At 35.7% G+C, this 16,883-nt stretch overlaps 1 protein-coding gene across 2 annotated transcripts; it reads left to right on the top strand.

Moving 5' to 3' along the window:
- The first annotated feature begins 1,108 nt into the window (after nt 1-1,108).
- On the top strand, nt 1,109-16,603 carry LOC113356246 (translation factor GUF1 homolog, chloroplastic-like). 2 transcript variants are annotated; one of them, XM_026599332.1, is made up of 22 exons: nt 1,110-1,525; nt 2,072-2,248; nt 2,957-3,043; nt 3,529-3,585; nt 3,832-3,897; nt 4,595-4,657; nt 5,689-5,733; nt 5,915-6,015; nt 7,068-7,164; nt 7,266-7,337; nt 8,831-8,985; nt 9,070-9,127; nt 10,189-10,269; nt 11,362-11,448; nt 11,767-11,838; nt 11,944-12,078; nt 12,211-12,284; nt 13,095-13,182; nt 13,989-14,066; nt 14,899-14,974; nt 15,132-15,172; nt 16,227-16,603. In XM_026599332.1, exons 1-22 carry the CDS (start codon nt 1,265-1,267, stop codon nt 16,320-16,322), a joined length of 2,067 nt encoding a protein of 688 aa, XP_026455117.1. In that variant the 5' UTR covers nt 1,110-1,264; the 3' UTR covers nt 16,323-16,603. The 2 variants fall into 2 exon arrangements, 1 of the variants encoding a protein (XP_026455117.1); XR_003362904.1 differs by lacking the exon at nt 13,095-13,182 and having other exon boundaries at nt 1,109-1,525; nt 16,227-16,583.
- Nucleotides 16,604-16,883: the final 280 nt, after the last annotated feature.

Genomic DNA, 16,883 nt, shown 5'->3' on the forward strand with positions numbered 1-16,883 from the left:
TTTCCTTCCACTGCTTTCTCCCGTGTCAATCTTGGTCGACCCATTCCCATATGATTCATGTGTGCACTGGTGCATCTGTTGGAGATATCTGAACCATGTCATACGATATTTAATAATATTTTTATCAATCGGTGCCACTCCAAGTCTATAACGTAAATCATTATTTCCAATTCAACATTTTCTTGTATGGCCACAATCCCGTTGCAACAATACGCATCTCCGCTACACTTATATTCTGAACATGCTGTGTTTTAGTAGCCTAACATCCCACACGATACAAACATCGCAATCCTGATTGCCGTCCTATATAGCTTACCTTTGAGATTTTGCAGGATTTTTTTTGTCACATAGGATGCCAGTCGCCATTCCCACTCACTATGTCAGATCCTATGACTAACAGCCTCTTCAATCTCGCAACCACTCCTCAACATCAACCCTATATATTGAAAAGTGTCTTTCCTGGGCACTACTTGCTCCTCCAAAGTGACATTTCCATCCTCTGCTCTAACATCGTTGCAGTCACATCTCATATACTCAGTTTCATTCTTGCTATAAGTTTAAAGCTCTTGGATTCAAGAGTTTGTCTCCACAACTCCAATTTCCTATCGATCCCTGTCATAATCTCGTCAATCGGCACTACATCATCATCAAAGAGCATGCACCAAGGAAGTCCCCCTTGCATGTCTCTGATAACTGTGTCCACCACTAGAACGAAAATGTAACGACTCAAAGATCCATAAGAACAACAAATTTATTAACCAAAAGTATGTTCTCCAATGAATTTACTTACCGTATTCTTTTAAAATTTCAGGAAAATTCTGTATATCTTTTCGATAATAAAAATTCTTCGTCATATCAAAAACCACCTCCAAGACCGCTCTGTTACATTTTAAATATATCTCTTTAACATTTATAGAGCGTTTGAATATTAGAAACATAAGTAGAAATCAAAAATAAACTATTTTACTTCTAGAAGTTAAAATGTAACTTCTAAATATGCACCACGCTATTAATTAGAGGGTGTTTTTTAGGCAGTTCTGTTTAGAACCACTCTTTTGATAAAGGCGCCCACTGACCACTAGGTTCCAATAAGACGTACGCCTCTCAGTCTCTCACTACACACCGAAAGGATAACATAAAACCCAAGAAGCAGAAGCACCAAGAAGAACTGGAAAAGAAATCCCTAAACATGCATAACTAGAGCGGTTTTTTGCAGCTCATTTCAGTTCAATTTTCTTAAAATTTTGAAACTGGGAGTTTGGGAATGGCAACAGGAGGATTGCTTCATCTCACAAATCCATTGTCTTCTGTTGTAAACCCCAACAACACTTACAAAAAACATCAAATTCTTCATAACCATCGAGGAAGTTTCTGCAAAAACAACAACAACTTATTCTCTGCTCAGAACTGCAAAAGGAGGAGAAAAGTTAGGGTTATTGTTTGTAAAGCATCCGGAACACAACAGTCGAGAAGAGGAGGAGGAGTTGATGCTGATATTGATGTCGGACAAGACCGTCTTTCTAAGGTCTATTTTACTTCTGTTCCTCAACCAATTGCTGTTTCATTTTACAATTAGACATTTTTTGAGTATCATTTTTATTAAAATCTGAACTATGTATATATACATGAATGTGTACAAGTTTCAAATTGAATCCGCTGGGGTTGTTCATCTTGATATTTCATGGTCAGGCAATTTGCAAACCTATCTCTGGCTTGTTTAATCAGCAGGTTGAGTTGGGATGAGGAAGGTTAGATTAAGACTTGGTTCTACCTGAACATTATCATTTCTCACTTTCAAGTCAAGCTTACAGAGTCATGTGAAAATGTCTCACAAAGTCTTTGAGCAATTCTCATTGCCATACACCTTGCACCTTGAGTGCAGTGAAGTTGTGATCATTATTGAGTTTTTATGGGGAGAGGAATATGATATTTGTTTTGTTTCATTGTTATTAGTAAGAGACTCTCAGTTGTTTGGCCATGTGAATTTAATGCTGCTTTTTATAAATAGACTTCTTGGAATATCAGGAACTTGAACCCGAATCTGAATAAAAATTCTTCTTGAATGACACAGGTTCCTATATCAAATATCAGGAATTTCTGTATTATTGCTCATATCGACCATGGGAAGTCCACTTTAGCAGATAAATTGCTACAGGCGACTGGTACCGTACAGAAGAGGGAAATGAAGGAGCAATTTCTGGATAACATGGATCTAGAGAGAGAGAGGGGTATCACCATCAAATTACAGGTATGTTTTTGGTGAACTCGCGTCGAGTTTACTGATTGGGTTTTCATTTCTCAGGACATTGTTTATGGTTACCATTCAGAAATTAAAATAGAAAGTTTCACAATACACTGGCCACTTCCATGTCTCATCCTTCTTACCGGTTAAATAGTTCATTACCATCTTCCTTCCGATAACCTGTAGCTCCAGATGTAGAAGAATTGATGGAACTACCTTTTGTTCTGTAGCTTTGGAGGCATTATAAAATATTTTAGATCAGTTTGAACTTCTGATCAGAATCTAAGAGCACGAGCAAATGTCTAAAAAGTCTTAGACATGGTTATTTGTTACATATGTGATGCAATGCTTAAACGCGGAACACTAAACTTAGGAAAATAGAACAAAGATAATTGAATTGAACGCAGAATTGAAACAATAGAACGTAGATAAATTGAGTCTAGGTTAAAGTGGAAAGTGTTTCTGCTGAAGACTTGAGCGCAAACTTGCCTTTACTTTCAAGAATTACTACCTCTTCGCATCCTTTATAGTTTATAATAACTCGATGCTTGCCTAATAATTCCTAATAATCAATTAGGTCATTTAATGTTGTGGTTGATTTTGTATGTGTTTATATATATGTTCCTATATTCAAGTGTAATAACTACTAACTAGTAATAGTCCAAAAGCTGCGTGAATAAAGGGTCAAATATGTAACCCTGATCTTTCTTTCAGGCAGCTCGAATGCGCTACTTTTTTGAAGACAAGGCGTATTGTCTAAATTTAATTGATACTCCTGGGCATGTCGATTTCTCATATGAGGTAATATACTGATACATTTTCTCTTCCTGTAATACGATTTCGACATGCCAACTAAGTTACCGTTGATAACCATGGCTACTGATAAATATTAAATATTAATTTAATAATACCTATACAAAACTGTGAAGGAGACAATCTGGAAATATGAAAATGTTGCAAACTGACGGCTGCTTAACGACTAATACAGATACGGTTATTCTATCTAAGAAATTGTGTAGGTTCTACCTTTACAAGTACTTGCTTATAAGTTTCGTTTGCTCCTACCACCACAGCTCAAGTTATTTTTGGCGAAACCCCGATTATGATATAAGTTTGTAATGTTAATAACTGATTGGCTAAAATTGCTAAATATTTCTAATAATTGTTTTGTCTAACTTTATATATCTTACATCATCATTGCTTTGAGCAAACACATTAAAACTAAAAGGATTCATTTGAGTTGTATCATCCTTTTCCTTTCTACTTACAATTTTGTGTCGGAACAGGTTTCTCGTTCTCTTGCTGCCTGTGAAGGTGCTCTTCTTGTGGTAGATGCTTCACAGGTGCATTTTCATTTCTTTATACATAATAGTAGACTTAATTTTTGGAGAGCCACTGGAAGTAATGCAGTCTGGCTCATGGTTTAATTTATAATCTTGTTGATGATTGAAATCAAATCCTGCTGCGACATATAATGTCTTCCAGGTTTTGATTCTGGCAGCAATACTACCTCTGGGTAAACATTCTTTCTTAAGTGCCATATAAGTTTATTAGTTAATACTTAATATTGTATATACATATTGATGCAGGGAGTGCAAGCACAGACACTGGCAAATGTTTATCTGGCTTTAGAAAACAACCTTGAAATTATCCCTGTAAGCTCACATTCTTTTGTAAATTGTTTGAAGTTTATTTTATTAAAAGTACTGCTGGTATCCTGTGCACACCCCTCAACTAGGCATTACCCTTACAACTACATGAGGGCCTAGCTCTATGTTACACACATATCATGACAGATTTGGTGATTCTTCCCCTATCAGATGACCAAGATATGCAGAAGATGAGTTGTGGGATCACCTCCTCATTTCCTTTTAGAGATGTTGACGATCACAAACTTAGTAAGCAGGCACCTGTGTGGAGAAAACTTAAAAGAGTCCAAAATTATATCACGAGCAGTTGTAATCGGTCACTTTGAGAATCATATAAAAATGTTTACTGTGGAGTCGGATTACAAGATCAATTTAAGCATTAGGAAAAAGTCAAGTGAGCAAATTGTAAGTAGCTAGAGCTATGTGTCTGCCACCTTACTCAGAGTGTTCAAGTTGTGATTCGGTTTTCACATTCTACAATACAACGAATATGGCTTCATTGTGTCCCAAGGATTACCTAAAATGTTTAATTCAAACTTTCTCGAGTGTCATTTAGTTAATATGTGAGAGTGCATGACAATCTTCACCTATGTAAGTATTAGCTACCTCGCACAAAAACCGAGAAGAAACATTTTTGAACCATGAAGTGGGCACGTAGTTGAAATCTAGGTTTATTTGATTAATTTATCTGTTATCTTGACAGGTTTTGAACAAAATAGATCTTCCTGGTGCTGATCCAGATCGTATTGCACGAGAGGTTGAAGAGGTATTTCATGTCAACTCACCTTTGGTCTTTTTTGTGTTGATTAAAGACACGTGTGCCTATAGTTGAAGCTTCTACTTTAGAGACTTCAGATTTCAAACAGGATTCTGGCATTTTGGCAACAACTTTTCCTCTCAATTGTTTTTTTCCAATTCCTTTTTTGAATTTGCTTTGTTGGCCCAAAATGGGTTATATATATAATGAGTTATATCTGTCGCCTATGTCGTCCCTATGGACCCATACTCGGTGATGTGGGTAAACGCTGATGCATGTTGCTCGAGGCTTCTATACTGATATATACAAATACAATGCTGGGTTATATCATCACCATATTGATTATTTATTTCTTGAAATAATTTTCTTAGTTTCGTTGTTCCTACACTTGAAAGCTATTAACTCTGTTCCTTTTACTAATCAAGACCTGTGATATCCCACTCGAGTCTCATTAGCTCATAGTTTGCAGTGTCGGCCGACATGCACAAATTTTGGAAGTATCGTATAGGTATGAGTACCGATTGGTAGTGATCTATACCGGCAAATATCCACCAACGTACTGAAGTATATTTTATAATTTATTATCTCAATGTTTTTTTCCTTGTCCAAATTACTGTAATGATGAGACCGACCACGAGCAGTAGGATATACTGCTCAGAGAATACATAACTGAAAATGAAGAAAGTTGATGGGATCGAAGCTGAAAAATCGGATAAGACATTATGGAGATAAAATAAATAGCATTAGAAGACTAAAACTTGAGCGACTATATTAACTGGTATCGGCTTATAAGTTTGTATTGACTGATACCAACCGCGTACTGTCGATACTGCAAACGATGACTCTGACACAATACTACTACAACCGTGCATTAACTTCAAGTGATTTTCTTCATGGGTTGCAAATTTTACTTTTCATGAGTTTACATCGATGAAGTCTTCGCACTCTATAATTTTTGGTGTAGTGATCCTACAAATAAAAGTAACGAAAATCTTGAATTTCTAAATTTTTCTAAATTTATTTGGCTTCTTTGCTTGTAGATTATCGGGTTGGATTGTAGTAATGCTATTCGCTGCTCAGCTAAGGTTGGTGTGGAATGAATTTAGCATGTTAAACGACCGCCTAATGTTTTATGTTTTATCTCACAAGTCACAGTAAAATACTTCACTCCAAGCATCTCTCGATTCTCTTTAACTCTTAGCAAAGAAAATCTTGAAGTCTTCTCACCTTCTCATTATTTCTTTTTGTTGTTTGTTCCTTTCGTAGGAAGGAATAGGTATAACTGAGATTCTGAATTCCATTGTGGAAAAAATCCCTCCCCCTCAGGATACTGCTGAAAATCCTCTAAGGGCTCTTATTTTTGACAGGTATTTTCTGTACCTTTCCCATGTTTTCTTTTTTGCCCCAGACAGTTGTTAAGGTCAGAATATTTTTGACTGTTTTTTGAAATTTGGCCGAATATATGCGCACTAATATTTGGCTGTAATTTTCAAGTTGGGGTGGTTGTTTCTTTTGTGAATTTGTTTTTTACAACTTTGGATCCTTCTGACATTTATTGCCAGGGGTCAATTTATAAAGCATCTCTATAACTGCTAGGGGTCACTTGATAAAACATCTCTGTAATGGGGGTGCCATTTTTTCTTACTCCAGGGGGTTATTAACTCTTGTAGTTAGGTGGCTTGTAAATTTACATGCATTGTACATATATAGCACCCATATGACTGTTATTAACCCCTGTGATTTGGTGGCTTATAAATTTACATGTACTGTACATATATAGCACCATATGACTGAAATTTCTAACATGTGTAAGTAACATGCAACTAGAGTGTAAAATTCACATACCTAAACTTCAGTTACTGTTGCACCCAATTATATGAGGCGTTATAATTAATAACTTAGGCCCTGGTGAAAGTTGGACGTGACACAAGGATCCAACTCTAGTTAATCAAAATTTTTGGGTTCCTTGCATCTATTAACTTGGCTGATTTTGGAACTTGCGACAAATCCTTTGTTTCTAAAATAGACTTATGGTTTTCTGTTGACTAAAAGCTTGTAGAAGATTCTGGAGATTTAACAGAAATTGATCCAGATTTTAACAGAAATTGTATTACTTGGCTTTGTTGGAGTAACCAACTATGAGATACATGATGGCAAGTAACCCCATTTAGTTCTTAATTTAGCTAGGTATTAGTTCTTCTTATCCACGATTTATATAGGGGGATACTAATCCAGAGATTCAGTGGTCAGGATTGTTTTGCTTTATGTGGATTGGTATCCCCACGCTAGGTTTGGTATCCCCCTGTATCAATCATGCTTATCTTTTGGAGCATATATAGATTTTATGTCCATTTCTATTATGGTCTGTGTATATCTCTTTGCCGTTCTGCTATAGATTCACTCGCTACTCCTTTTGCAGTTACTATGACCCATACAGAGGTGTCATTGCTTATTTTCGTGTGATTGATGGGAGAATAAAGAGAGGTGACAGGATATATTTTATGGCCAGTGGGAAGGCAAGTTACTTTTATACGCTCCCACTATGTCACAAACTTTCTGCAAATTCTGTTTGTACTATATATGTTTGTCTGTTAGTAATCAAACTCTTAAACTACAGGACTATTATGCTGATGAAATAGGGGTTTTATCACCCAATCAATTGCAAGTTGATGAACTGTATGCTGGTGAGGTAAAAAGCTTTTATTCTAATGGTTTATAGTTCATTTCTTATGTGTATACTCATCTTGATCTTCTATGGCTTGACTAAAAAATAGACTTCGCTACTCTCTAACTCTGAGGTTAAATCTACATTATGCAAGTAGGGTTTATACCTTTATTTCGATATACTAGCAACATATCAGTCGTTTTCTTTAGAGTAATGGTTTTCTTGAGCATGATCTTGGGCATAATGTAGTGTCCCAAGGTATAACTCAGGATTTTTCATAAACTTTTCCAGGGATGGGTCGACTGTATCTTGAGCATGATTTAACATAACTTGCCTACAATTCAAGTGAAGTATTTTTTAGGGTTTCCAGATGATAACCGTTGGGAAAAGATATTGGAAAAAGACAATGGTATCCCACCAAAACCAAAATTTAAATTATCTAGGCCTAGCTTAATCTTTTGCAAAATTAATAACCTTCGTATCCTTTATTAATTCTCATTACTTTCTTGCTGAGTAATTTTTGTTTTTTGAGAATTAGTAACCATCCAAAAGACTATTTTTCCACAGATCATGGGTTTGAATGTATCACACCGCAAGTCACATGGCAGAAAACACTGTTATATTGCTGTGCCTTAGGCACAGGGTGTACAGTATACTACCCAGCATATTAGTATTTCTTTTTTTTTGATATGTCATCTTTTACCAAATAAGCTGGGTCACCAATCCTTGGATAGTTGGATGGTAAAAAGATAAATGAGATCAAGAAAGCCCATGATCAAATGTCAATCTAGAAATCCCATGATTAATTTTTATTAGATCGACTAAAACGCATCTTCACCATCTATGCAGATTTTTAATTGATGAGAAACATTCATTAGTCTCTTGATACCACCTTTCCTCCTTTAATTCAACCTTTCCACCAACCAAACATCAGTTCAAACTTCAAACAAATGTGGGAGCAAGAAGATCTATGTGGATTGTGGAATTCTCATAGGCTTTAGACTATAAAGATCTCAGCCATCCGTCAAGTCTTAGAAAGATTGCAACATAGATTAATCTAAAGACAGGTAATTTGGGGTTTAAGTGGTTCTTTCAAATGTTTTCTGTTGATTGACGTGATACAAAGATCATTATGGCTAACTTAGCCAATTTGGTTTATCTTTACGCTGGTTCTTTCAAATGTTCTCTGTTGATTGACGTGATACAAAGATCATTATAGCTAAACTTAGCCAATTTGGTTTATCTTTACGCTGGCCAGTTTATCTTTAGCCAATTTGGTTGAAAGGTTTAATGAAACTGTTGGTGTAATAGTTTTCTGAGGTTAGATATGATAGTTATTGACAGTAGTATGGCATGAATAATCAGTCCTCTTATTCCAAGGAATCCAAGCTCATTAAAGAAGTAGATATTCTCTGAGAATATGCGTTAGCACTCCTAAGTTAATTGATATCTTGACTAGTAATTTATCAACCATCATCCAATCTCATGTTTTCTTTTGCGTCATGTAACTCTTTCAGGTGGGTTACCTTTCAGCATCTATAAGATCGGTGGCTGATGCAAGAGTGGGTGACACTGTCACAAACTATGTTAGAAAAGCTGAGAAATCCTTGCCTGGATATGAGAAAGCTACACCGATGGTCTTTTGTGGATTGTTTCCAGTTGACGCCGACCAGTATTAATCTTATTATAACTACTTGAGATTTTCAATTATAGTCTGATTGGTCCGAAGTGTTGACTTACTGCATTTTCTTTGTAGGTTTCCTGAGTTGCGAGATGCATTAGATAAGCTGCAACTAAATGATGCAGCCTTAAGGGTGAGTCCAATTTGGAAGGTTAAATTTGGTATGGATACATGAAGTTAATTTGTAGTACTTTTAGTTGATTTGCGAATTGTGTGGTCTCTTCATTTCTAGCCCGTATATAATGAAGTTGTCTTATAGAGATATCATTATTCAACCACTTCATAAGAAGCATTATTTATAACATGAAATACTGGAAAAACCTGGTATTTACTGTACTGTTGTCCTCACTTTAAGAGAGAAAATCGTAGGAAAGGAAATGTATCAACTAAGAAAATAGTTACTTCACATTCACCAACACAAACCTTAATTTTGTGGCAAAATCCTCATTTAAGGCAAGTAACTCTTCTTCAATTTTGTTGACGAGGAAGAGAGTTAGATATTACAATTATTTAGGTTCACCCACGACTGACAAAATCTAGGACCGTATAGAAAACCATCAGTACTGTAACTCACTGGCAGAACATTTATATTTGGAATATAACCACTCTCGTTCCAAATCCTGCTGCATAATTAAGACATATCTATGTGTTCTGGGGAGTGGTGTTACGGTTGATGTTAAAGTCATGGGTGGTTTCATATCTTATAGGAGGTTCAAATGCAGGGACCTGACCTTCAAATGAGACTCCTTCAAAAGATCGTGAGTTGGGTTAATGAAATAGCCTCACAGTAAAGATCCATATTTGTCAACCCCCCTCTCTAATGGCCTAGAGGCCTTTTCGGTGTTCACTCAAAAATGTTGAACTCTAGGTGGGTTGGGGGTGGGTCACAATCATGGATGACAGGGTTGCACTCAGTTATTACTTAGACTCGAGGCCTTAAGCTTTTGGGATAAAACTCAATACCCATCTCTAGCTTCCTTGGTGTTTACATTGGGGACAAATGGCTTGGCGGCCCTTTGTGTAACACTCTATTTACTTCACTATATTTGGGAACTAAGTATACACCGACACAGATGATGTTACTATATTGGCGATATCTCTTCTGATGTTTCCTGTACTCTTTGTTGAATTTAGTTTGTTAATTGTTACTCCACGATTGTTGCATGTCTCTGATATATATCATTACCTTTCTAGTTTGAGCCTGAGAGTTCTAGCGCAATGGGATTTGGATTCAGATGCGGGTTTTTAGGCCTTCTTCATATGGAAATTGTTCAGGTTTGTACAGTTGTTGTGATTTATGAGTGCTTTACTATCGTTATTGCTTGATCAAGTTACCGATGGAGGGAATGATAGCACGTGCATAGTGAGTAATAGTGTTATTTTAGAGTTTATCGGTATTTACTTATTTGGGGCCGTCTGACAACTATTTTGCTGGACACATTTGTCAACAGTCACTGTTTTAAGCTTTTTATTGGGATATGAGATGATATCTAGTGTATTAATTTGTCATGATTGACCAAATACATTGCATGATTATGTTTTATGTAGATACTTACCGTTTACTTAGCTTATTTAGTTTCACGCCTTTAACAAATATAGAAAGACAAAGCAAATCATTGATAGACCATAAGTGAACAAAAAAAGAAACGCTATGCTGAAGGAAGATGAGAAAGGATAAGCAGAGGTGGCAAAACTTGTCTTGATGTGCCAAATCTACCAGTTATCGGAGTTTCTACCTTAGCTTGACCAACCTTCTAATTTTAGGGTAAACCATATTACTGGCGAAGTTGTGAATTACTTATTTCATAGAGGTAAACATCATTTTCTTACAATATAAATTTGATTTTCGTATTCTAAAATCTCTGTGACTGCAACTTTAGTTTACTCTAACGAATTAGTTTTACCTCTAATATCTACAAACAGTACAGTTTCAAATCATAGGAAATGAAAGTCCAGTTAGCATAATTTATAGTTTGTTAGCCGTCTAAGTTTTGGATGGGTAATGATTGTTTTGGATCTTATACAACTAGCCAAAGTTTGAGTTACTTGATTATAAATTTCCATTCTGTATCAGGGGAATAATTTTCTTTTTCTTTTTCTTTTAAGGTTGTAAGAAAACTAGTTTAGAAAGTCTTACATAAATATCTGATTTGCATTTAATGGCATTTTTTTTTTCCGAATCACATGTTATACATTAATCTCCTTTTTTAAGTTGAGGAATCTTATTTCTTTGTTATTGTAGAAGTCCCAAATAAAATAAATTTTTGTTTCAAGATATTGGAACTGTATGTCATTTTGTTATCACTTTTTAATTTTTTATTGTTTGTTCCAACCACATGTTACTTGTAATAAACTTCTATATTTCAGGAAAGGCTTGAGAGGGAGTACAACTTGAACTTGATAACTACTGCACCAAGTGTCGTATACCGAGTGAAATGTGTCAATGGTGATATTGTAAGTTCTCAGTCCTGCATTTCGTAATTAATTATTTTGAATAATCATTTGTCACATGTTCCATGCATCATCATTTTTTATTTCTCTATGAGAGTTGGCAGCTAAATTTTCTACGTCTGTTTTTTTTTAGCCGTTTTCATGCTTTGTGACTAGTTTTGGAAGGTTTTTATCCTCCTCCTGTGGTCGTATCTCAATACTGTCTTCCTTGTGGATTTCTTCTTAAGGGCATCTTGATTTTGGTTCTTAGAGAGTGATGCAATTTTCTATTCTATTTGGGAAAAGCTGCCTTTCATGTATTATCATTTGTATTTGATTTAGGTTGATTGCTCAAATCCATCGGTGCTTCCTGAACCTGGAAAGCGGAAGTCTATCGAGGAACCAATTGTGAAGGTCTTAGTTCTGGTTAAGATCACTTTATTTTGTTTTCCATTCAAGACATACTTCTTGAAATGGCTATCTGTAAAAGCTATTATTGATTTTGGAAACATTTTGTAGATTGAAATGCTTACTCCAAAAGATTATATTGGTTCTCTAATGGAACTCACTCAAGACCGAAGAGGTGAGTTTAAAGAAATGAAATATATAACCGAGAACAGAGCGTCCCTCGTCTATGAATTACCCTTAGCAGAGGTAAACATCTGGGCTTTTATAAATAACTAGAAAAGGTGAATAGTATGAAGTTCTTTCACCGAAAAACAAGTAGTTTAGATTTTTTTTATTGCTGACTCCGGAGATTGGAATTTTTTTGTATTCATTTTACAGATGGTCGGAGATTTCTTTGATCAGCTCAAGTCCAGAAGCAAGGGATACGCTAGCATGGAGTACTCTTTCATCGGGTAATAATTACTCAAGATTAATTATAAAATCATAAGCCTCGCAGAAACTAAATAAATATGCGGCGTCTCCTGGGATAATTGAAAGTGATTTCAATTTTAAGAATTCACTCATATTTGTAGAACCATGAGTAACATTGTCTAATTGCATGTGGTCATAACATCCAGCTATTTTACTACTAGGTACATTCTTGTTAATGATGTCCAAGGGCATATCCACAGCGTGTCATTACTTGCTCGCTCTATCGAGACAATAAGATTTTTGCATCTGATATTTGAACATCTCTTGAATTTTAGTTGGATATTCTTAATATTATTTCAATTGCGGCATCTGGTGTTACGGTGAGTGTCTTCTTATCAGACACTACACATCTCTTTCTTTCTCGGCCAAGCCTTACTTCATCTCCAGCCTACCCATCCCCAAATGAACTTGAGTTTATCAGGCTATCAGAAATTTAACCGATTCTTACCTTTTGGTGAATACAAAAGTCTCATAGTTATGATGACGTGATGTTTGTTTCATTTGGCAAAACATGCATGCATGTATACAGGAAAGCATGCAAACCGTGCAGGATCAAATCTAGGAATTGATGATTTACCTTTTACTACGACGTCTTCGTTGTGGGTGAATAACTGTATTGCGTGCCCCCAGTATCGCCAAGATATTTGTTCTGTTTCAAAGATGACTACTTAGTAACTGTTTCGATTTCTTTTCTTTTTTTTATGATTTTTATGGAGATTGTTTTCATTTTCCTGGGAACCCCACTTGCTCAATGTGCATCTGTTGATTTTCTCCAAATGCTTAATTTATAGGTATCGAGAAAGTGATCTGATAAAACTTGATGTCCAGATCAATGGTGAGAAAGTGGAACCTTTGGCAACCATCGTCCACAAGGATAAGGTGAATATAAAAGTAGATAATTAGAGTACCAGAAGTAGTACATTTAATACGTTGTAGTGGTGTGCAATAGGGCTGCTTAATGTCCTCTGTCGTTTTAGGAGCACCTCTCTCTAGATTTGCTGTGGATTGTAAGAGTTGATCTGCACTGACTAGTATGTGATTGAAAGGATCAAAGTTAATTCCATCATAACCGTATTCTGAAAAAGTTTCATGGATGAATTGTGTTTTTTACCCCAACCAATCGGCATCAAGCTTACTGATGTAAACTGAAGCAATCATTTTCACAGACAAAAAGCCCATTGGTCCAGTTACGTTAACCTAAGTAGTGTTCACGGTGCTACAGAAGAAAGCGAGAATGACCAGTGGAATGTACAACTGTTATGAAATCCTGATTACACAGTTGTACTTGCATAAGATTATGGAAATAAAGGATTGGTTTCTCAATAGACGGTGTCAATTATTACCAATTATAGCAATAAAGATAGAGCCAAGTAAGTAAATGCTGAATTAACATAAGGGCATTCTTGGATGTCAGTAATTCTTGGGTCTAAAGTTGACCATCATAGCTTGTTTATATTCATATTCGTCTTCCTTCCAACTGATTTATTATATTCCCTGGTTCTTTATTTTAAGATAGCATGATAACATAATCATTTAACCAATCAGTGTAGTCTGATAACTGTTGCCACATTATTCAGGTTACTTAATAAAAATCTGTCTCGGTGCTAAAGAAATTATCTGAGGTTGTACTTTACAATGCCAGTAAACTGTTGATTGACATTACCATGAAATGCAATGTTTTACAGGCTTATTCCATAGGGAGGGCGTTGACACAAAAGCTTAAGGAGCTTATACCACGCCAGATGTTTAAAGTACCCATCCAAGTGAGTTCGTTCTCAAATTCATGCTTAGACTGCATACTGTTCTGGAGAAACCCTTAGCATGATAGTGAAGAAGACTTTACATCCTAACTAACTTGGTAACCAAGTATCATGGGCTGATATACACAACAACAAGAGTCTTAATCTAACCAACACTTGGCCAATTAGATTTCTGAACATCATTTGAATCCTTTTAATTTAAAACTCTGTTTCGCATATCGTCTTATTGACCACTGGCCACATCACCATGATTCATGATTCAATGCGCATCCAAGATGACATCATATCATTTTGGATCAGAATTGCAACCTCATTAAGACCAAAAAAACAGAATTTTGTGTTGCTCTGACATCAGTCATAAAGGAAAGAGGGAGGTACTATAATCATTCTTTTCTGCTCTTCAAGGCTTCTTACAGTTCTCCTCTTCTCACCAGCTTTTGGTTCTTTCTCTTAAACTTTCATATTATTTAGATGTGGAACCTAATCATCCTCACTGAAGCCTATTTTGATGTATTAAAATCCGCGCAAATGGTCCTTGCTTATTCAATCAGGTCATACTTCTCCAATAAGATTAGCTTACTTATTCAATAAAACCCGATACTCCAATCATACAGCATGAAATAAGGTCATACTTTGCCAATAAAATTAGCTTAATGGTATGTGTGTGCACCATATAATAGCAAAAAACATAAGGTTATATTGTGATTGTATGACTAGCATGGAGCTGATGATTGGCTTAAGCATGTTACTACTCTAATGGAGTTCACGATATAGGTGTTCTGTTGCTCTTACTAATCATGTAAACTCGTGTGCATGATTATGTTTCCCATGACAGGCATGCATAGGTGTCAAGGTGATTGCAAGTGAAACCTTATCAGCCATACGGAAAGATGTCACAGCCAAGTGTTATGGTAAGATGAGTCATTTGTAACGGATGTTACTTGTTCACCAGACCAATTTCTGGTGTTCCTTAATGTTGATATTCATCTCAAGAAGAAGTGTATCATTTTTCTGGGAACTGACAAAACTTTTCAACTATAACACACTTTATTCCTCTTTTTATTGTAGGTGGTGACATTACAAGGAAGAAGAAGTTGCTGAAGAAACAGGTAAGTTGTAACCCATTCAACCATTTCTCATAGTTTGATCTTACAACTCCGTCGATGCATATGCTAGTTTAAGTATAGAATGACGAAAGTGTTAATTAGAGAACATCTTTCTATCTTATCCTATTTGATTTAGGTTATTCTGAGTGCACAAATGAAATGAGTGTTTGAAAATTGACAGCCATTTGTTGAACTTTAGTTATTCTTTTAAAGATCCATAAGCTAGCTAGGAAGGAATTGGAGTAGTAGGGTTTGGTTATATGCTGATGATAGCTCCTTTAAACAGCTTTCATAAACCTGTGATTGCATATAACTATTCAACTCAGATGTTTACGTAACGTGCATGCAAACTATTGATGATTTTATCCTTGGTGGTATGCTGAAGGCATGATAACTACTCGTTATTTAATACTATGTAGCAGTGTAGGATCAACAGTTAATTATATACAGCAAACCTTACAACTAAGCAAAACTACTACAAGCTTTATAGATACTTATACATAGTCGAAACTCTTCATATATCGAAGTTTCATTCTTGCATTTTGAGGGGTAAAGTAGTTTTTATTAGAAATCTTGTACTTTTAAGTGTCAAGCTATCAATAAAAGAACATCTCTAAAAAACTTGTCCTGCTATGCAAGAATGAACTTATGAACTCTTAAACTATGTTTATGGGTAAAGTAGTTTTTATTAGAATTCTTGGACTTATCTTAAACTTTGTTTATGGGTTTGTTACTTTGAAATTATCACAAAGCATTGTATCGAACTTATGAACTCTTCCTCGTGAAAATTTCTCCTGTAGCCATGTTTGTTGTGGTAGGATCTCCCAAAGAAGGCTTTGTTGTAGTATAATGTAGATGCCTAGAGATAAGATTTAAGAATAATCATCTGCATCCTTTATTTGTTTTAGAGGACAATATGGGCTGTAGTGGATAAAGTATGCTCACCTTTTTTATGAATGACATGAACATAGCTACGAAAATATATAATGTCCATTGGTTCATAATTGATTATTCTGTTCTGTTGTAATGCTTCTTATCTGTTTATCCTTGTACACAGGCTGAAGGAAAGAAAAGAATGAAGGCAGTTGGTAAAGTTGATGTACCCCAAGAAGCCTTTATGGCTGTTTTGAAACTTGAGAAGGAGGTGTTGTGAATAGTCTGTATACATTTTACCTTAGTATATAACATGCTTCCCCTTCTTAGCCAAGCGGGGAGCCAGAGCTGTCTTATGGACCAGGCCAGCTAGGCTATTGCCTAGAGCCTCACATTGTTAGTGCCCAAAATTTTATGTTTTCTTGCAACTTAGATTTTTTAGTTCTCTTATATAGTGGTTGACTGTCCTACTATCTAGTTGTAATTGAATGCCGTTTGTTTTGTATGTACAGCGTACTGCTTTCAATCTTATTTAGTCATATACTTTTGTACACTTTATAACATTAGGATTTCAAAATAATTTAGATATCTCGTTGTTTGAGGGTGAAAACGGTTTCTGTTGTTTTTGGTAATTTCGTGTGGATGAGAAACGAGTCTAAACCCTAAACATTGTACTGCACGGGAGTACTTTTGATTCGAGAGATCAATCTGTACAATCCTGGCCTAAACCAAGAAATGGTCGTTCCAGGCTTGCTTCGGTCACAAAGCGAAGGTGAAGGGTTGGTCTTAGGGAGGGAAGCGAAGAAAGTGTTGAGACTAGAATAGTTGATTCTAGAAGTGA

Source organism: Papaver somniferum, chromosome 3 (assembly GCF_003573695.1).
Source record: "Papaver somniferum cultivar HN1 chromosome 3, ASM357369v1, whole genome shotgun sequence".
Taxonomy (NCBI): Eukaryota; Viridiplantae; Streptophyta; class Magnoliopsida; order Ranunculales; family Papaveraceae; genus Papaver; species Papaver somniferum.

Excerpts from the sequence above, each read along its gene's own strand:
- LOC113356246 (XM_026599332.1), top strand. The coding sequence starts at position 1,265 with ATGGCAACAGGAGGATTGCTTCATCTCACAAATCCATTGTCTTCTGTT. Across the intron at positions 4,658-5,688 it reads TTGCACGAGAGGTTGAAGAG|ATTATCGGGTTGGATTGTAG; the intron begins GTATTTCATGTC and ends CTTTGCTTGTAG. Across the intron at positions 7,338-8,830 it reads ATGAACTGTATGCTGGTGAG|GTGGGTTACCTTTCAGCATC; the intron begins GTAAAAAGCTTT and ends TAACTCTTTCAG.